This window comes from Opisthorchis viverrini (genome assembly GCF_000715545.1).
Source record: "Opisthorchis viverrini unplaced genomic scaffold opera_v5_169, whole genome shotgun sequence".
NCBI classification, from domain to species: domain Eukaryota; kingdom Metazoa; phylum Platyhelminthes; class Trematoda; order Opisthorchiida; family Opisthorchiidae; genus Opisthorchis; species Opisthorchis viverrini.
Genome location: NW_008751824.1, coordinates 634,062 through 656,216, shown reverse-complemented (window position 1 = coordinate 656,216; position 22,155 = coordinate 634,062). Strand labels below are relative to the sequence as shown.

At 45.2% G+C, this 22,155-nt stretch overlaps 2 protein-coding genes across 2 annotated transcripts in view; one reads left to right on the top strand and one right to left on the bottom strand.

Moving 5' to 3' along the window:
* T265_07358 (hypothetical protein) overlaps positions 1-11,113 on the bottom strand; it is a gene marked incomplete at both ends in the record, with an annotated part of 46,711 nt that extends 35,598 nt beyond the window's left edge. The window contains one exon of the mRNA XM_009172857.1: positions 10,682-11,113. Coding sequence (XP_009171121.1) covers positions 10,682-10,987 — 306 coding nt within the window. The remainder of the gene's footprint in view (positions 1-10,681) is intronic.
* An 8,677-nt stretch (positions 11,114-19,790) lies between these two features.
* T265_07357 (hypothetical protein) overlaps positions 19,791-22,155 on the top strand; it is a gene marked incomplete at both ends in the record, with an annotated part of 10,907 nt that continues 8,542 nt past the window's right edge. The window contains one exon of the mRNA XM_009172856.1: positions 19,791-20,035. Within this exon, the coding sequence (XP_009171120.1) occupies positions 19,862-20,035 (174 nt within the window). The remainder of the gene's footprint in view (positions 20,036-22,155) is intronic.

The following is a 22,155-nucleotide window of genomic DNA, read 5'->3' as shown; positions in this document are numbered from 1 at the left end:
CACCTGGAAGCGTTTTGAAATTTGTGAGTATGGAGCTCATACCGAACCATCGGAGAAGCATCCAGGCTATCTGGTATTGTCTACATTTAGATTAGAGCAGATCCAAGAAGAGCTGTACCATCTACATAATCGAGAGAGGACAGCCCTACCTGACACCACTGGATGTAGTGAACGCAGTCGAGGGCATACCATAGATATCAACACATCCACAGGAATCAGAGCACAATGAGGGCTTAGAGTTTATGGAGATAAGTGCTCCAAAGGCCAAACCATCGCGCCCGATGACATATACAACCAAAGGCGGCTTTTGAGTCAAGATAACCAATGGCGGTCGTTGGAGGAGCAGCAGATTGAACTCACCAGTCTGAGGTGGCTTGTGATATGTATTAAATATGTCCAACCACCACCTACCAAAGAAAGCGTTGCTTTCTGCTCCAGGCCATTATTGCCGCAAGGTGCGCAGGATACGGGCCATGAACATGGTAGCGTAGAACGAAGGGGGATCTTCGCTCCTGTCTAACTGGGGTCCAAATGACTCTCTTACAGATGGTTGGAAAACTTGCAGGAAATGGCAAACAAACGATTCAAGTGGCGTGCATCTGCCAGTCTCTAGTCGGAATGCCTAGCTAGAGTTTGTCTGTGGTTGTGTGCTGGGCTTATGTCAAAGGAGGACGATGCAAAGGACGATGGAATAATCCCGCTGGTGGCTGCTAACCTAGACCTGGTACTCAGACGTGTTCAGTTTAATGATGTCCAAAGGTGTGGGCACCTGATTCCTGGTCGTTTTCCTAATGGATATGGGGCTCCATCACCCTAAGCCCCACACCAAGTTTCCACTCTTTATTAAGGCTTTCCATATGGCTGTAAGGCAGTTAAGAACTTGTATGTGCTGCTTGTTTGTGGCTGTCAACGATGATAAGATGGTTGCTGGAAACTGATAATAGGGGTGTGATCCATACATACATTTTCAGGGTGGAACCCTGCTTAATTTTCATAAATATGTCTCTGTGTCTGGTCGACTTGAGAAGAAATGGAGAACACCTTAGATGTTGTAGCTACCGTGTTGCTGCAATGATGGTTTTTCCATAATTCTCAAGTATTCTTTTTGGAAAACGAGATGTTCCATTCCAAAAAGGCTTTTCTTCACACCCTATAACAGAAAGTTTTGTTTAACGGGGTGTCACAGCTTCTTGGAGGACTGGATAAATACCATCTGGACCAGATATTTTTTCCGGCTGTAAAAGTGATACCTCGCACTTTATTTCTTCTGACGGGGGTTAGGGACGTATGTAATGTCTCCAGAGGCTATCTTGCAGGAATCCGCCTAAGTTGTTCTTCAACTACTTGATCTACCTCTCCAATCGCCGTTTTACGAAAGAATAGCTGAATTCATTATGACGGGAGATCGGGTAATATTGAATAGGGATTTCATCCTATCAGTATGTACATTTGTTTCATCCTTGTTGGGAATTACAAGCAGTGCGCACCTCACGAAACACATAGTTTTGAACCCGCGACCTCCCAGTCATTAACATGATGGAATCTCTACTGAACCTGACTAAATCTTCTCCTATCACTGAGTTGATAAGCAGCTCAGATGAGGGATAGTTTAACTGAAAGTATGGAAATTCCTTCTAAGTCGTCAATCTGGAAGCCAGTCAGTACGTGACCAAGTGATGTGGTTTCTGTTGTTGAAGGATGGGTGGCGCTATGTTCTGCCTGACAGAGAGCTAATCAAACTCGTGGATAAACGATCAGGTGTTCTACCACTGGCCGGAAAGTTGAGGGTTTGAGACTAGGAGTTTGGTGAGATGCACATCACTGATAATTCCCAACAAGGTGAAAACAGCTACATATTGCTTCTCGGCTTTTCACTATAGATTGACTTCACTGGCAGGCTGAAATCTGTACTGAAAATTACTAAATTGGCTTTCCCAACTAACGTTTCGCTAGTGCTTGCATTCTGGTGCAAACTACTAGGAGGGTCATCGGACATAACCGTCCATGTAACCATTGACTACGGGCTTTAAATTTATTAACCTAATCCAATAGAGCTTTCCTGAAATATCCGCTGTTGTACCGGTCAGATTCAGACAGCCACTCTGAACTACATGCGAAATATCTGGCCGAGGACGTCTAGAACTAAGGGGAGTGTCATGCCGATTTGGGCACTGTCACCGTATTTTAAAAAAGAATCGGAGAAAATAGTACCGAAAGCAGGTTAGACCAAGATAATTTTGTGTTTAACATACATCTTGAGGCTAGCTAACCGGGGAGGATTTTTCGATAGCTTAGGTTGATGGGGCCTCGCAAATTGCACTTAAACTGCATATGTATGCCAGTTTCGAAAATGGGTGCGCTCTTGAATTTACTACTGCCAGTTGGCGATGACAATGAACAAAGCCTTTATATGGGTTGTCACTCGTTTGCTGTCCGCTCATGAACAAAGCCTTTATATGGGTTGTCATTCGTTTGTCTGTCCGCTCGTGTTTGCTGAACTTAGCTGAACAGTAAATACTGGATGGAGCAGAAAACTCCTTACACTATTTGTAATGTACTACTCCTTACACTATTGTCCAAATGCCTCCTTTTTCATCGGGTTTCCGCTTTGGTCGTCACCACAATGAAGTCATTATGAGTATAGATGATGTATGCGGTCGATGGATAAAAAGACAGAAATGCCCTCAACTAGTGGTACGCACAGTTCGTGTGGGCATCTGAATAGCTGTGTAGCAGCGTTCTTAACGTGACCATTTAGCTGGAGGCCAATGCCATATCATCGACGCACACTAAAGCAGTTCTAACTGCATTTTTTCATATTACCGCAAGGCTGAGAACTAAAGGTTATAAAGCTAAATCGAGCAACCAACAGTATCGAGCGGGGGATTCGATTTCTGGATCCTTCGGGGAACCGTGTGAAGTGGGCCTGGACTTATGGTAACCCCAAACTCGGCTTGCTGGACAGGGCCTCTAGGCCGAGTCATTCTACTCGATTTCAACTAGAAGCCAATATGCCTATACGATGTTGAACTATTTTGTTCAACGGAGTAGCACTAAACGGCGTGACAGAAACTACAAACAAATTCGAAATGTGAGAATTAGGTGAATCAAGTGATGAAAGTTCTGTTGACTTGGAAATACTAAGCGTGACAATGAGACGATGGTTACGCATGTTCAATGAATGAGTGGTAGTGAAAGAGGACTTGTAGGACTGAGAGCCTGAGAACGGAAGGTTTTGATGAAAATATTTGGTTATTGCGTTTGATACACATCAGTTCAGCTCACCGGTAGAGCTAGTCAGGTTTTCTATGTATCCAAGCTTGGTTGTCTAAAGGACAAGGGGATAGGGCCACAACAGTTCAGCTCCTACTTATCATGCAAAAAAGTGTAGTTGAGCGACGAGATTAGAATCTGCATAGTAACCTGAGTAAGAACGGCTGATGAAAGTTTACGCGGGACACAGCTTTGTGTGCACCGAGGACATTAATTAAAAAAAGTTCATGTCGCCTGGTATGGGAAAGCAATAGTTGGCCTTCAGTGAAGCAAACGCCTACTGTATACAGCTAGACAGCGGCTCGAGGTTCATATGTCTACCACACGTTGGTGTCTCGTGATCAATTTTTAGCAAATAGCGTGGCAAATCAGGCAAACTTATGCTTCACTTATACTGCGTCTATGAGCTCTGATCAGTGAATGTACTAACTGAGGCGGAGTGGTAAAAAAAACTTTGCAAGGTTTCTTACGAAAGTACAAAAAATCAATGCAGGTAGCGCACAAGACTCCGTGAGGAATTCCAGTCAAAGCCCACTCAATTTCGCATACACATGTGATCGGCGAGATGAGGAATTAAATGGAGCAAGCCAAAACACGAAAGGTGAAAGAGAATAAATTGACTGGGGAAAGTGGAGATCGCAGTGTATGAAAGGCCAGCTGACATTGGGGCGATTATGAACTACTCGTCTGCCTATCGGAAGTCGGTATTCGCTAGCATCGCCTCATCAGTGTGCAGCCGTGTAAGAGCCCTGTGCACAGAAGTTGATCAGATAATAGCTTAAATTGAGATGATGAACAAACGTCAAGGTAATGTATATCCAGCTAATTCGATCAAGCGCTAATTAGGAAGGGTGTTCGTGCCGGTGGTAAAACCTAAAAGGGAATGGATTAGGGCTGTTGTTATTCCATATAAACCAGGGGCACCCGAAGTCATTCGAAGGATTCTGAACACGCCTGACATAAGAGTAGCTTTCCAAATCAGGAACACTAAGCGCTCTGCATTGGTGCAATTGAAGGATTGCCTCCCGGCGAACAGGACGAAGGACTGTGTCTACAAAATTAAGTGCAACGACTGCACCAAGGGAACTTCACACCATAGTCGGTAAGCGCAGGAGAAAAATAAACAGGCTGCCGAGAAACGCGCATGAATATTGAATAGTTAATATTACTGAAAGACTCAACAATGGTGGAAGATGTACTGGATATGGAGCACAAAATAAATTTAGAAAATGTTGAAGTCTTTAGGCGGGGACTACGGTCTACGTCAGGGACTGATGACCGAGGGGATGGAAATCGCCAAGAAACCCAGTGTGATTAGAATAGGTGCAGAACTGGCGAGCGTGAGGAGAACGGCTTTAGGTCAGTCGCCCTGACACGTGGTGGTGTGCGGTTATCCGAAAAAGGAGTTGTTGACAGAAGCAGCTTATATTTGAAGTGCACTTGATCTCACCCATCCCCTTTACAACTAAATTTCCGTATCCCTCATAAGCCCACACAGGCCAACGAAGTCTGCTGGTAACACCCAAGGTGAATCATCAGCTGAAGCACCTTGAAGTAAAAAATGATAAATCAGCTGTAAAATCCTTGCGGTGCCCAGTTGCCACGCCACCCGAAGGAAGCTAGAGGGCTCCGATAATGCCTGGTTGCCCAAGCCCAGACAGGAGAAGTCGAGTTCGAATCACGGACCTTCCTGTCAGTAAATCCAAGCTCTAACCACTTGGGCCATCTCGCCTTGAAGTGTACGATTAAGAAACTCGAACTCCAAAAATAATTCGGAATTCCCCGATCCCATCAACCGTAAGTTTCTGACAACCGCATCACCCAACCCCCTGCCTGATATTCAACACTGAACTAGTGAGCCATTTTGAAGAGGTCCAACTGATTGGTCCTCCGTCTGCCTTAAAACCTGGTCAATTTGGGGAATCGCTTACTTGGTCTAATGAAGCTTTTATGTCAAGAGCGAAATGTTGCCAAGTTAGAAACTACTGATTCTTTACCAAGTCCTTTAGAAACGTTTAAAAAAAGCTCGAGGGATTCGGGAGCTATATTTCTTGAGGTTTCAATCGAGATTCCGTCCTTTCAATGAAGCTCAATTATGTTGGAAGACTTCGAAACACGGTACAACTGTTTCATCCTCATCAGGTGTGCGCATCTCACGGAATTCAGACAGATTCGAACCTGTGCCCTTCCGACCAGCGAATCAACAGCAAGTCATCTGGCCATGTGCAGCTAAACATCAGAAAGGATAAGGTGTCATCTGAGAATTCGTCACCCGAGGAGCCAGTCAATATGTGGCCAAATGATTTGGTTTGTGGTTAAAGAATGAGTGGGAATTTCTAACACGAGTTACTGGATGAGACACATTCCCGCACCTGTGTCGTGTAAAGTAATAATAATAATAATAGTAATAATATGCCATGCATGAGAAAGACGGGAAAGCAACGTAAGGGCGAATGTGCACAATCGCTACAAAGACTCATCAAACATGCATCTGTAGCAGTTACACAATGGCAAGCATCCAAATGGTCAAGTGTTGATATTTGTTTGTAAAATTTCTCGAGTCTTCTGTCTACCAAGGATGAAAGAAACCACTCCCAGTGAACGGCGATTGACGTTGAATACATGTAGGGGATAAGAGTGGGATTAGACGAACAGTCAGTCGAATGAAACTAGTTTTCCACCGCAACAAGCAACCTCCGGTGCCACTTTCATTGTTTGATAGGAAGTCCATAAATGTTGGAGGGAACTTCGACAGCTCCTACTCGGGTCACCCTGTCGAAGTGATTTTCCACTAAACAGCTGAACTCGCCTTCCAGGATGGGGACCGCGTGATCCTCACTATGCCTGGTTGGAGACACTACAAGATATGGCTGCCAACCGATGTCAGTGGCGTTCTTGTTGTCAGTTTCTATCCAGATTGCCTGAGTGAATGTCTGGAGGTGTAGGCACCTCGGAATGATTGTGTGAAGCTAGCACTAAGTCCCTCCCCCGTCCACCTTTACTCATTTCTTTACAATAAGGCTTTCAAATAAGTCATGGTTGTACGGCAGTGAATCATCAGTGTTGAACACTGATGTCATGCTGTCGATGGTGATGATGAGCTGAACATTATCTCGAATACCGGGCAAAATTAATCCATGAACATCGTCTGTATTGTATGGTCGAACTACAAAAATGCGTCAGAATCATCCATTCGTGCGAATTAGCATAAAGACGAAGATCACAAGTGACTGAATGACGCATTATTATCATAATTACCGGTCACACACCGGCACACAACCTACATACAACTATGGGAACACTTAGTGGAGAATGGACACAAAAAGAAAGGATTGGGACTTACTGCAAGCAGTCTTATGTCTCCAATGAAAACGAGTAAGAACGAGATGCCCACATGTTGGGACACAAACGGTATAAGCCTATTTGAGCACCACTTCGAAGTAAAGCGTCATTAGCGGGATTGACCCAAATCATTTCGCGGACCTCACTTAACAAGAGCCCAGTGCACAATGAAAGACAAACTTTTGCAGGGTAGCCTGAGTAGCATGCTTAGCAATGGAACTGCCAACGTGATATCCCGTAAGGCTTCTGACTACGTTCAGGGAAAGTCACGTGGATCACAACCCGGAAGATATGCATTCATTTCGCGTTGCCAAATTATGACCTGTCCCCCGCGAGCCTTTCACCGGTAACAGTTCGGGAAAAACAATAATTTCCTTGTTAGACGGTGACTGGTCAGTGTTGGTGCCTGTTTCAACTAATTTAACAGAATGAGCTTCAGTTATAACTCTGGCGATTGTGATTCACCATTAAGTGCTCACTTACGCACCACTTCATTGTACAACAACCCATAAACACGTTGCCGGAACAAGGGATGCATTATTTACGAATTGAATATGTGGGCCAACACTGTACCCAGCTCCACCTGTGCTGGTCAAGTACATCACACACCCACACGAAGTGACCGTACAAAGGATTCATTTTCCACCGAGTAAAGCATGGTTACACCCAGTTCACATGTCCAGCGTATTGACCGAGTGGGGAATCCGCTTTCTGCCGAATGAAGCAAAGTCCAACTCGGCTCACACTCCCAGCCAAGCCAGCCTGGCACGTGGAGAAAACATTGAGTGTGCACCCCATTCCAAACTGTCGAAAAACGCAGTTCAGCACTATGCTGAGGCAGGATGCCATTCGGGGGAGAGGGGGGTTAATGTAACACAACCTGAGAGCCTCATTCAACCAAGCGAACTGTGACATACAAACGGCTAGGCAGTCTGGCTAGAAAGTAACATGATCGCCATTTGGACCGGTTGCGTGCAATGTCCTGTGGGTTTTGCAAAGCCTACGATGATAATCACGAGGAGCCAAATTAGGAATGCCAATGGGCCCCAATGCACTAAACTTCATAGTGACTGTTTTCACTTCGCAAAGCCACGTTATGGACTGTCTCCCCTGAACCTTTCGCTTCTAAAACAGCCAAGAATGCCTCTCCTTTGTAGACGACAATCATCATCAGAGACGGCAACACCAATGTTGAGACCGATGCTCCACTGCCGTACAACCATAAGGTTTGCCTAGTTCTATTTAACGCCTCTGAGTGAAAAAAGGGGAAAGAGTGGATGAGAAAGGGAACCTGGTGCTGACCTGTGTCAAGCATTCTGACATGTCTGACCTCCAATCGCTCAATCGGACAATCTGAAAAGAAACTGGCAACACGAACGCTACTGACACCAATCAGCCGCTATTTCTTGCAGTGTCCCCAGCCGAGCGCAGGCGGGGTCACAAATACCCCATCCCGGAAGGAGCACAACATCAGCAACACTCGAACTTTTTCTAATATCTTTCACACCTGCCAAGTTATACGTTATCCACCTCGTGGTTTGCATCATTCTGAATGATTTACGGAGAAGAACACTCGTCTCGGCAGACGGCGTTTCGGTATACGTATCATGCAGCCGAGCAATCGTATTCGACGGTGCTGGATGTTTTCCGTGACTGAAGTATCCGCCCATTTTCTAATCACCTCGTTACTGATCCGTTGAAGCCATTCAAAACCGGCAACACCTGTGAAGCATCGTTGGTCAAAAACATGAAGATGCCTCACACAATCTCTCCTCGTCTCGCAGTCGTACAACAGCCCTTACTGTATCCTGGTACACGCGACCCTTAGGATCCAGTGATATACCCTTCTGAAGCCACAAGTGACGCAAGTTAGCAAACGTGGTTCCAGCGTTTAAGATTAACACACTGACTTCATCAGACACATTTCTGTCAGACCTAATACAACTACTGGGGCATTCGAAATTCTCCACAACCTACAGCGATTCGCATTGAATTATAAGGGGTACGTTCAAAAGCTGGGCGTTATGAAGCATGACTTTGCGCCTTGAATGTGCTGGGTGCGTGCCGAAAGATGACGGTATGGTATTTTCTTCGCCTTGGTCTTGAAAGATGAGGGTGACATCGTCTACGTACTCCAGATCGACAAGGTTCTTACTAGCAACAATTTGAACACCGGGGTTTAGGAGACCTTCGAGCGTTTGCCTCATTATTTCATCAATGACGAAGTTGAACAAGAACGGAGAGAATGGGCATCCTTGTCGGACACCACTTGTTGCAGGGCAGTTGCCGGAGTGCTCACCATACACTCACACGCTCAGAAGTATATGAATATAGCGATCGGATGACGTTCACAAACTTTGGCATATCCTGATGAGCAGGTGTAGTTAACAGCACTAACCGATCGACAGAATCGAACTCACCCTTGAAGTCAAGGGACACCAAGATTACGATTCGTCTATACACGTGGCGTTGCTCTGACACCCGACGGTGTGAAAATGTCCTGCTTGATTCTCACGAGTCAGTGCTTCGCGTGCCACCGTAAGACGACGAAGAATCAGTGACACTGGAGGTCAAAATGACACTTCTGTGGTGCGAGCGAGCACCATTTTTTAAAATGAGCACTACCATCCATTCACTCTAGTTTCTAGGACGTCTGGCAGGTAGACCCAAATAGGGTAGACAGGCACTGACTGAGAAACCCACCATCCTTTCGAATGGAGCATGTGGAGTCCGTCATGACCAGAAGCACGATGATGCTGGAGTAGAGATATACACCCGGACACTTATGAGGGTGAAGGTGGCTTCATATTCACGGCCCACCTTCCTGTTGAAGGTTAGAATTCCGGATTGGGGGTAGCAAGTGGCCAACCGAATTGTTATTTGAAGTACTGCACCGTACTGTACTGTACTGGTCTAAACCTTCTGGTTTGTCAGATATTACGGAGCGATTCTGGTCTCTTATGGTTTCGCCACCAAGAGGCTGCTGAGGACCAATCGAACGAATCAGGTGCACCAGCTTACGGGCCTTTCCATTTCTGTGTCTTTTTGGAACCACAAAGTTTCCCGGTCTGCACGGACAATGAGTTCCAAATTGGGTCGGTAGTTGAGGTCAGGGAGAACCTGTCGCGGGCCTATAGCAAAGCGACGGTCCTAAGAGAGATCCAATATTTCGCTGCGCTGTGCCTCGAACGGAGTAGCATTTGGCTATCTGTTTCCGGTGGTCGTCGATATCCGGCTTCGGGCCATCCGGCAGGCGTTTGAGTAACCGATTCTAGTAGTTTTTTTTTAATTTCTGGGTCCATCAGCTTCACAGTGGTTAAGCATTTAATGCTAATGCACTACAATTTTGATAGAACAAGTCGACATACATGCTTCAGCCTCGAATATGAGGGACCAGGGACCGTGGTGGTCAGACCTCCGAGCATTGACGAGCCTGGTATGAGGGACTCCTATGAGTGTCGCACAGGCACCACCTAGTATAGCTCAATGGGTCCGGGAGGCACACAAACCTTCATACCAGGTAAGGTCATCTTCTTGACACTACTGCATGACGAAGCTGCCAGTACGCGATTTTAGGCATTATTTTCCTCTCTATCTACCCCTTGCCAAGAATCACAGACCGTAGGTAACTGTCCATCAAACACCTGACTCCGTTAGATTTGCGTTTAACAGGCTGCTCAGTCAAGTGAATGCGAATAACAAATTGACTTCAGCGAAATTATATCTGCTTCTACAGGCATGCCTCTTGAAAGGTCCCCAGGCTAACAGTTCTATTATGTGAGGCTAGATGGATCTTCCACCTTTTTTACAATCCTGTCTGAAAATTTGTGGACCGCGCTAGCTACAATTCACTATGGAACGCGTACTGGCCAACCCTATTCAGATTGAAATAGCGCTGAAAGACAGGACAGATGACAACCTACATGCCAATGCTTTATTATCGTTTTCCTTCCTAACGAAATATCAACAACTTCCACCTGCTTGAAAGTAAACTGGAAGGTGGCGGCATGCCAAGCACTGTAACGCTCCAATTCACCACACCACAGTAAGCGGTGCTGAAACGTACCGAATTAGTTGGGTCTGTGGGCATATAGACCTTCGTTTGAAGATTCACTTTGGGACCCTCAGGTTCAGGTAACTCGCTATCGGTTATTGTGTAAATTCCATAGGCGGAAAACAGAGAGCTGCGAATGCGAAGGATTTCTAGGAAAATACAATGAGAATATGCACGCGTACCTTGCTCCAAAATCTTTCCCAAGTGTATGTATACATGCGGATCTGAAGCCAAGATTGTGCGGTCAGTAAGGAGCTCTTTGAGATAATCCAGTTTAGCTTTTGTTTCCTTCGCATTCGGCGGTCCGTCAGTTCCCATTGTTATGGACGTAAGTGGGAAGCGGTGATGAAGTGTTAAATTGTTATTATGTGTCAATTAGTTACGGGTTTAGCACATGAGCGGTGACGCAAGCGCAGCCTCAGTCGGCGCCCTGCTCGACTGCAGAAGCACATGGAATGCCGTCAGTACTGAACGCCCATTGGTCAATTACAATTAAGCGCCTCAGCCCCAAGGTCATCGCCGCTGGTCAGCAATCCTTTAGCGGTATAATCAGTTTACAAGAATGGGCATGCACCTGTTATCTAAGCCAAACTTGTCTCTACTTACGCACACAATTAGGAAATTCCTCATTATCCTATGCACAGTATTTCTCATAGTATCAATCCGTGAATCCGTGAACCTAGACCATCATTGCACATCATAAGCAACTGCTGGGAACCCTTGCACTATGCTCTCCAGCCACTGGCATAGAACGCAAAAGCAAAAAAACTCACGAAGTGCATCATCTTCTAGGATTATTGCACCGTTCATGATTTGTTCCAAGATAAGCGCTTCCACGTAATTCAGAAAATTTTGAAGTACTTCTCAGTCGCGTCATATGCCCGTGAGCCGCGATACGCTGCCATGAAATGAAGTAGTCAAGTTCCACTGCCTGTCTTCAGTCACTCGCTTGGGCCCTCATATGCACATTCAGCTTCATCGTGAAGCTACTGACATTTAGATGCTTCCGTCACCAGCCTAAACTTTTAAGGCCGCTACCCTGGCAACGCCCTCGATATAAGCATGTCACCCCGGCTAAACCGGTTCACGGCCCTGGAAGAATCATTGTCCGGTTCGCGCAATTTTTACCAAAACTATAGTATTGGGAAAGACCGTTTTCCGTCACATTGAGGCAATTTAGGGCACATGCTTGAGCTGAATGGTTCCATTCTATGCTTTCTTATTCAGGGTTTTTGGTGCGAATTTCAGCCTGACAATTAGTTTGATGGTATCGTTACCAAGCAGCTATGCGCTTACCTTTACATGGAACTTTTGTTGAGAAACTGGTGAATTCACGGTTTTTACATATAAATGGCGTTGAACAATGGAGATAAATAATTGCTTATTATTTGTGCACGCAGCTGGCAAAAAACTTTGAACACAATTTTGTGTTATAGGTAGCTGCGCAACCAAAAGGCATGGCGCTCCTCAGAATCTACGAGAGGTGAGAAATAAGACGAATCTCGTAGGCCAAGCGCAAGCTGTAGTGACGATCAGCACCAAAGCATCGTCATCATTCAGCTATGGTGGACATAGCCTGGACGTCTTTACTTTATTCCCGTTCCCAAATTGCGACCGCCGTTTCGTTTGCCTCTACCACCTGTCTGTTGCAGCGGCTGTTTGCTGTTTAATTGTTAAAATGACTGGGTTGTTTTGCTGACATGGTTTTCCCTGACCGGATGAAATATGTGGTAGATAGGGTCCTTGGTTAATGCGTAAACTTCAGTTATAACTTCTCGTTGACATGTCACCTTGCAGATCTGGTATCATGCACAACGGACGAAAGCCTCATATGGTAGCCAGCTACAGAGAGGATCGCCGTGTTGTGTGGCACCAAAGTACGCTCATACACCCGCCAACCTTCTAGGTGCACGGGTTTTTCTCCTGTCGCAGTAGATTCTAAAGCTCTGTGGCTATTGGCTCGAAAAATATCTTGGTTGTCGTCAGATTTGCATGAATAGAATGAGAACACTGCGACTTTGCGACTAACGACACTGCTTAAATCTCGACAAATACACTCATTTGTAAATCATTTTGGTTTTCACGGGAGGCTCAGCTAAATCCCTCGTTAATTGTATTCTACAATTGAATATGCTTCACACAGGTCACCTCATGTTTCAGTTGGCACGATATTCGAGATTTCGCAGTATATTTTCGTGAAGGAAACTACTCACAAGGTTGCTGAAAACTCCTCGACAGCCCACGACCGGTTTCGCCCTGCTTGGGACTCATCGGGTAGGCACAGCCCCCGAGTTTCCGTCAATCTACTGATCTACCTGAACCCAAATGGGACTGTTTTCGAGAAATACACTCATTTGCAAATCAATTTGTTTTTCACGGGAGACTCAATTGAGTCTCTCGTTTATGATGTCCTCCAGCCGAATGTACTGCACACCTTATGCAGCAACCTTGTGAGTAGTTTCCTTTATGAAAACGATTAAATTTGTTTTCATCTTCATCATACTTGAGGGTTTCACCTCACATGGTTAACTTCCTCAGCCAGACGGCATCCACGCTCGTCCTTCTGTCCTCGGGATTGGTCATATACATGTAAAATACAAGAACTCTATTATTCTTCTAATTTTAGCATTCACAGACCATGCTTATTGGCTATTTTTCGCCGTGCACCACTCGTCACCTGTAGCTGACAGCACTGATTGGTATCCCTCACACTTACACATTTGTTCAGTTCACACGGTAGCTCCTAGTTGAACTAGAGCCTGTACCCGTTATCCCGAAAGCTTTCGCGAAAACATTAGTTATCTGTTTGCTGGCCTCATCCACGAATCAAAGTCACCTGTGTTTCTACATCGACTTGAATCCGCCCGTGTCAGTCCTATAGTCAGACCCAAATCTAGTTACCATGATAATGCGCATCTTCGTCCGATTACTGCATTCTTGACGTCCGTTAAGGGGCCGCCCAGAAGCCGAAGTACCGGTGCACTAATGGCACTGCACTCCCATATCCAATTTGACGGTACACCTGGAACTATTCTCCTCCTGGTTTCAGCTGTCTTTTCTTCCTACTTGGTCCTTCACCGGCAACCATGAACAAGTTGTTTATTTGGCATTGGTCGCCTCTGAGACATTCTCCATATAATCAGCCGAAACCTATTTTCGGAGCTAACCATCGCAGTTCTGCGCTGCAACTTCAGTTTATCTAACCTCTATTTCCAACCAATAAGTCTACGCTTCTCGTTAGCCCAATGCATTACCCTTCATTACCCTTTACATCTGATTTCCATCCAGCAGCGACACCGGTGAGTTTACTCAGTTTACTCAGTACCGAAACTTGCCACGTCTTCATTGTGAATTTCTCTACTTCTTGATATCCATTTGAGGTTTCCGTGACCCTGCTCATCCACTCAGACATCACAAGTCATCCGTGATCAGCAGCGGTTTTCGGTTTTATACCAAATCAACCGGTCTCATCACTAAACCACTCGTGACATGCCTAATTATTCTAGTTTTCGCTTTGCACAATTTTTGATTACTTATCATGTGGTGAGCACGTCTCCTTGATTTTCCCAGGTGTTTTGTAGCCCACCACGCCCTGACCATAGCGGTCTTATCACTCCTCCATTAGTATGCTTCTACAAGCTGGAAAGTAAACTTAATATCATTCTACTTCTGAGCGAAGCACTGGTCACTCAGTCTGGTCTCGCCAGTGGAGACGATAAGACGGCCCTGCGGTACCTCCCTCATTTTGTTCGCAATTGTAATTCGACTGATTTTTGCCTGAAAACTTGCCTGCAAACCGACGGGAAACCAGTTAGGGACTAAGCGAGTGAAAAACAGAATCTAGTTTTTTGGGGTTACACGGCATGTGGCTCACGATTTCGGTGAGACTCTTTCCAACAAGATAAGCATAGTTGCCGTCAAAAGTGTCGTCTTGCCCTTCGGAGTAAGTATTTGGTTTTGCCTCGTTGTAGCAAAAGTCATTGTGTGAGGATCATTTGGTTTTTCTTAAGGCGGTCTGTGACTAGAGAACATTCAATTTAGTTTCATTTCAGGACAATTGGTTTTTGACTAGAAAAATTGTGCCCAAGGTTTACTCTAGATCTCTAAAAGCTCCGCGACTTTACTGAATAAGAAAACAATGGAAAGAAGAATAGAAATATACGGAGGAGACCATCGAACGACAATCGGCTGACACTAATGCAAGAGGATAGTAAATAGCAAAGCAAAGTGAGAAATGTTATCAGTGAAATCTGACAAAAATCTACACCAAAGTAGGGGACCACGTATTTGACGAGAAACGGTTAGAAACGGAAGGGAATTGCACGCCTCAGGACTACTATTTAGGATGATGGCAGAACGGCCTTGCAAACCTTGTCTTTTATATCAAGTGATAAAGCACTTATGTGATTTCCAAGCGCCAGAATTTTTCCCATTTGAAGTAAGTAATTGTTATTTAGGCTAAGGATGAGTTTCCATGATTTGGTCCTCGCCACAAAGACAGGTGCTCCTCGGCTGAATACCGCAATCAATCTTACCCAATATGGGCATGGCATGGGAAAATAACGGTAAGGTTCTTGTAGCGCAGGCTACTAATTTGTGCCGCCAACCTGTGATGCACCGGTCAATTTTGGTCAGCATCAACAAAGTGGAGGACCCGGTCGGCTTTTAGACTCGTTGCACAGTTTTGCAGTTCGACACCAATTAATGGAGACTAGTTGGATTAAACGATGTTGGTGTGAATGTTTCGGCCAAATGGCGAGCAAAGCCCAGGAAGTTATTGAGGTACAGTAAAGGCACTCTGGGAGCCGCGTTGAGGGGTCCGAGTGCTGGCTTATAATATGTAGCACATACAAGGCATGATGAGCTTCTAATTAAAAATTCCCCGAAATGGTGTACCCAAGTCCAAAACGTGATAAGGCTTGCTCGGGTTGGCATGAAATATGACATAGAATAGTGCGTGCAAAATAAGCAACTATGTTTCAGTGTAAATGCCAAGGGGGGCATAAAATTTGTTCATCGCCTTATAAGTGTGGAGACTAGAAATAACAGTTTGAATTCTTAAGGTTATGAAAAGTGTAATTTCATAATTGAGAGCTTTCAAAAATGGATTATTGGGATTAGGCATATCTTGGGCAGCTTAAACAGGGGGGCATAAAATTTGTTCATCGCCTTATAAGTGTGGATACTAGAAATAACAGTTTGAATTCTTAAGGTTATGAAAAGTGTAATTTCATAATTGAGAGCTTTCAAAAATGGATTATTGGGATTAGGCATATCTTGGGCAGCTTAAACTAAGAGAATAGTAGGTGCAAAACACCGGTTACATACTAATTTTGTGTAGCTATGGATATGAAGCCTTTTCGTAAAACGGAAGACATTAATTAAGTGAATTTCGGAGTGCCAGGCAGAAAACAGCAGTATGCGAATAGAATAAAAAGCAAAGATGTGCGGTTTGAATTACTAGGTGCATTACACAGATAACTTGTTGCAGTGTATAGGAAACGGCTCCGGAAACTGGGTCAGTCTGGACGAAGCTGGTTTTTGCATAAAGTTTTAGTGACCGGAGTGTCATTATCAGCACCAGTTTTGCAGAAAAGAACTCACATCAGTTGGTGACAGTGGCACAAACAGCGCTAAAGTGGACGTTAGGGACGGGACATAATAAAAAAAGAGTAAATGTGCGACTAAATCGTCCAAGTGGACTCGTGTTTGTTGAACGCTATCGGAATAAAAGTGTTTGCTTTGAGGTGAAATGCACATGATCGCTTGACTCTGTTAAGTTGTATGGTGAATAGGCAACAGATTCTGATAATGTATGTGGTATAGGTTGGACGTGAACCAATGCCCAACCGCTTCCATAATGGTTAGGCTACGGACTGCTACATGCATGTATATAAGGTTAGAGCACACGTCGTGCAGTGACTGTTGGTGGCTCAGTAAACGTCGGAAGCATTTCCTCTATGCGCTAAAAAACCTTCACTTCCCAAAATAAAAGCCGAGCTTTCAAACTAAATTTCTGGAGGCAAAATGTCAGCAAATTTGTACGAAGCACCCATAGGTAGCGAGTATGCGCATCTGGAAATGGATTTTTATGCAAAACTGTGGAACTTGGTGCAATTTATCAAGTGAAATCAGCCATTATGGAAAAGACGATGGCTTTGCTGAAGGATTCAACTGACTACACGGTAAACGTGGGTAGATTTATGAAAGAACGTCATTATCATCACCGACAGAACTATAACAGTGTTCAGCGTTAACGCCTTGCGGCAGTACAGCCGTGATTTATTTGGAAGCCAACTGTGAGGGAAAGAAAAAGATTGACGAGGTAGGGACTTAGTGCCAGCGCACTACAGTCATTGCAAGGTGCATATACCTCCAGACACACATATAGGCAATCTGGATAAAAGCTGACATCGGTAAGTATCCATAAGTTGCGGGGTCTCCAACTAGGCGAGCTGCTGTCTACGCAATTCCCATCCTGGTAACAAGCAGCACACATATAGGCAATCTGGATAAAAGCTGACATCGGTAAGTATCCATAAGTTGCGGCTTCTCCAACTAGGCGAGCTGCTGTCTACGCAATTCCCATCCTGGTAATCAAGCAGCACCGATAGCACTCAAACTTTTCGTGAGCTCTTTCATATCCCTCTTTCAGGTCGAGCGCTGACCACCTTTCTGCTTTCGCCAGACTGAATGGGGCATGAAAAACTTCACTCTCCCCGGCAAACGATGATGGCAAACGTAATACATGGTGCTACCAATGCAGCTTCTGCGGTTGGACATATTCTTCAATGAGAGTACCTTTGTCCAGGCAAAAGCTCAATTACTAACTGTCTCACTGAGAATTTTCCGATACCAACTCTCACGTGCTATGTATCTAAGACAACGAATTTTGGCCACCAGTTCCACTACCCAAACGGGCCAAGTTCCAGCCGTATAACAAAACAGCCTGCACTGCAACCCGCTACACACGTCGTTTGAGATTCAGGACTACATTACTTTGAAGCCACAGGTGCCTCAAATTGGCAAACGCGACCCAGGCCTTGGAGATTACTGTGTTGTTTTCATCGGTTACATAGAAACATAAAACGCTCCGCAACTTCCAGTACCTCTGCCTCGATTGCAAGTGACGTGTTCAGTGACAGGGTGTCCATGAGCAGGACCCTACACCTTGTGGGTGCAAAGCATATACGGAAGGACGGGATGACTTTGGTCAGTTCATCTTAAAACACGTGGCCTTCGCGTATTCGAGGACGAGAACAACATTTTCTGCACATTCTATATCGGCAAGTTTGTCGCCACAGGTTATTTAAAAACCGGGATTTTTTCCCAGCGTTCGTCTCACTATCTCACCAATCACGAAATTAAATTAGAATGAAGAGATCTTCTCCCTGAAGGTTGCCACTTTGTGTACGGTTCACACTCTCTAGCTGCGGGATTTTAGAGAGCTCACACGCACACCCAGCCTGTTTGGCTTTCTAGATAAAATGGCAGGAAGACTGGACTAGTATTAGTGCCTTGCTTTTTGGTCTCAAAATAGTCTTTAGCTAAGTATTAGGTTGGCTTTTTTAGCTGACCTCAGTTGGCTGACTGCTGTAACCAAACGTTCAAGGTGCATAAAAACTTGCTTTAAGGGAAGAATCACTCTTTTCGTCGAGGGGCAAAGCGAGACCGGATCATAGCCATTGCATAGTGGTCTTAATAAGTGTTTCATCGTTGATCGAATTCATCTCATCTTCACCTGGGACTGAACTGGGCTACCCAAAATATCCACACTCCGCACTGTCGGACAACGCAGAAATTATGGGGATCCGATCGAGTTTGAAAATTCAGGCAACAACTATCGCATGTATGATGACCTTAAAGTTGGGCTCATGCCTTCAGTTGCCATTCAGTGAACGCCTTATAATGCATGTCAAGGAGCTGTGGTCAATCAGGAAGTTAATGTGACCACCGTCTTTTATACGAACCTGAAACAAGTAACGATAACATTCGTTCGGATGTACCAATTCTCCGGTGCCAGTCTTCCATACCAGCGGGATAAAACACCAGGGCTCAGTTACTAAATGGTTCCCCAACGCCAAACAGGAGAAACCGAGATGCAGATTTTGAGTTTCAACTGTAGAACTTTCGGCCTGTAATTCCCTTTTAAAAATGAACTACCTCGAGAAAACCAGCTTAGAGACCATGAGAGCCAGTTCACTGGGGATGTAGGACCCATTTTAGAGTGCTAACGCAACGGTGAAACGCAGCCCCCTAAGTCCGTGGGGCTGCATGTTCTGTATCTATATCCCTGTCTAGTATACCGTTGCAACACATTTCGAATCTTTAGCATCAGTCTAGAAGCCGTGGCTCAAAATCGCCAAAATATCCTTAGAAAAGCCTTAGCGATCTTGATATAGTGTACAAAAGAGCGTTTTAGTAGTTCCTCTTATTCAACCAAAGATGTGTGCAATTGACGAAATACGTAATGTTATGATAGAATCCGAAGAAAGGTGCAAAACGCCGCACTATTCAGGCATACCCGTACCCCATCTTGAAAAACTGATACAAAAACATATTGTCCTTCAACTGGTTCCTCAAACTCTGCAATATGTTATTCGAATGGATTCTTAGGTAGTCCGCGGAGCCTATCATATTCATGCTGAATACGCCAACTAAGTTGTCTTTTTAAGTGGTAGGAGGCATTTTGCCATCCTGAGATTTTCTAACGAACTGCAAAGATGGTTGTATCACGCCCTTTTTTAGCTTACACCTGTCAAGTCAACGAAAGTTGCCAAACGGCAGGCACAATTATGGCCCGAAGAGATTAGAGAAAATGCATAACTTTTGTGCAACCTATCGTCACGAGTTAATCAGCTTTCTGGGCTTCGGGAACGAAAAATTACGCCGAAACTTACCCAGAATCAACTCAACTACTAAAGCACTGATAAATACACCATTAAGTTTCAATGCAGAGATCTGAACAAATATTACCTTTGCTCCCAAAAGGCCTCTCAATGCGTAAAACCGTGAATCCGTGTCTTGAACTAATTGTTTGAACATTCCGTTTGCCTCCCGTCATCGCGCCCCCGTTGAATTCTCGCAGTCAGGATGGTGGGTTTGTTGAATTTGGTGGTAACTTTTTAATTTAAGCCTGTTAGCAAGAATGCAAAGATCAGTCAACATATCAATTACCGTATCCGATGCACAATGCAGGATGGCAGGCAACTAGTAGGCACGTTTAAAGCTTTCGATCGTCATATGAACCTTGTTCTCTGTGATTGTGATGAGTTCCGGCATGTGAAAGTCAAGGGGTCAAAACAAGAGAAGGAAAAACAAGAGAAGCGGGCGCTTGGATTGGTCCTTTTACGCGGTGAACATGTGGTGAGTTTGCGTAGTGCACGGTCAGACCCCAGCCACTTGTCCTCCCTACCGTGGTGAGAGGCGTATGTTGATTTTCGAGATGATTTACATCTTACTATGAGATCACCAAACACATCCTTGTGGTGAGATATGCTTGAAATGCTTGAAAATGTGACAACCTGGTGTATTTTCTCTTGTAGCGCTACATAGTGGATTCTCGTAATTCCTGACTCGGAACTGCTGGTCATCGCTAAGTACCTAAGAGTAGGTCAGAGAGTACCATTTAACTCGGTCTTCACACACGCTTAACAACGGGGTTCCCGTATACTCGAGGAATTCCTCTCACAACTTCCACTTCAGTCACTTGTCTGGATCTAACATAAACCAATAAACCATACCGGGCGATGGGCCCTTATGCCTAGAACTTAAGTTCCAAGTAATCTGGTCTAATGTCAGTGGCCGTCATTTTAGTATACTATTGGCACACACTGGATCAGCTGTTAGGCTCTTCGGTGTAGACGGAGTACGGTAGAGTTGGGTGAGGTTGTCCTCAAATGCGCCTTTGCCGCAGGATGGGGCTTTATCGCCGTTCAAATGCGCAAGCCTGATTGGCTACTATAAACAGGGTATATAGCTTGTGGGTGGTGGCAACGGTAAGTAATGGTGAGACCTACTTCATTCTGAAGATTCACCATATTCTTCAAGTAATTTGAACGAGACGTGCTGAAAAGGTCCGCCCTTGTAGACGAAAAATGGTCTACCTGAATTAGCCTACAATCACAGACCAACTTGAACGGAAGGCCTCAGCTCGACAAGGGTGAGATTTTGAGACCAGTTGGCGACGTGTGTGAGTATTCTCTACTAGTTCGGGGACCGTCGCGCGAAATTGGACCCTACCGTAGTGTGATGAGTTGTGTGCCTGTATGGCCTATAGATGTATACTGGAGGTTATTCCTGAGATTTCACTCAGGTTAGTAATCATGCTGTCGGTGATGATGATGGTGAGGCTAACAGAGTCTTGATTCTCTAGTAATTATCCTCATCAAAAACATCAGTCCTTAGTTTTCCGGCACTGGTCAGGCGCAAGCTCCCACTTGACAAGGTTCGTGGTTCGAACCTGACCCCAGCATCTCTACTGGTCCTGTCTAGTCGCGGGGATTCTGGCAGTATCCCAGTCATTGTGCCTCTTCCGTAAGCTAGGCACCGTAAAGGTCCAACAGCTGCACGGTTTATTTAATTTAACTTATATTTGAAGCCTCCGAGTGAAAAGGAGAGGGAAAAAGTGCGTTATCTAAGGGAAATGAGCTGGCCTATTGCGAGCATTCTGAAGTGTCTACACCTCTTCAAGCAGCCCTATGCCCCTAACGAAAACGAGTAAGAACGAGATACCGACTTGTTGGGACACAGACTGTATAAGCCCATTTGAGCCTGATGTCGAAATAAAGTGTCATCAGCGGGCTTGATCCTAGTAATTTCGCGGACCTCATTTAATAAGAGCCCAGCGCACAATGAAAGACAAACTTTTGCAGGGCAGCCTGAGTAGGTGACGGCGTGCTCACCAATGAAACTGGCAACGTGATATCCCGTGAGGTTTCTGACCACGTGCAAGGAAAGTCACGTAGATCACAACCCGGAAGATGTGAAGACCGTACAACAATCCGTTTAAAAGTAGCTGCCTTCATTTCGCGTCGCCAACTTGTGACCTGTCCCCTGCGAGCCTTTCACCGGTAAGATCATCATCATCATTGTCAGCTGTAATAATCGCGTACTCTTCGTACAGTAGTTGTAGCTGCCGCAGTTTCGTTCACCGATGATTTGGGGGGAAGAGTAGGTAGCTTCGCATTGCAGGCGGGAGCTGATAAACTGGTGCATAAATCCAACACTGTCAGTGGGCTGTCAAGTGGGGGGTTGGATAAGGAGCTATGCATTGAAGGCAATAGCTTGGACGCACGAGCGCCATTGAGGGCGCGACTGGGCCATGTCTGACAATATCTCTAGCCATTGATGTGGCCCGTCTCGGGGTCCCCATCCAGGAAGATGGCAATAACCAGCGCAGCTGAGTTTGCTGGCAATGGCTCTCGTAGTTCGCTGCCAAGTCATTGTTTGATCGCCTCTGGCTCTTCCACCCTTCACGTGGTTGT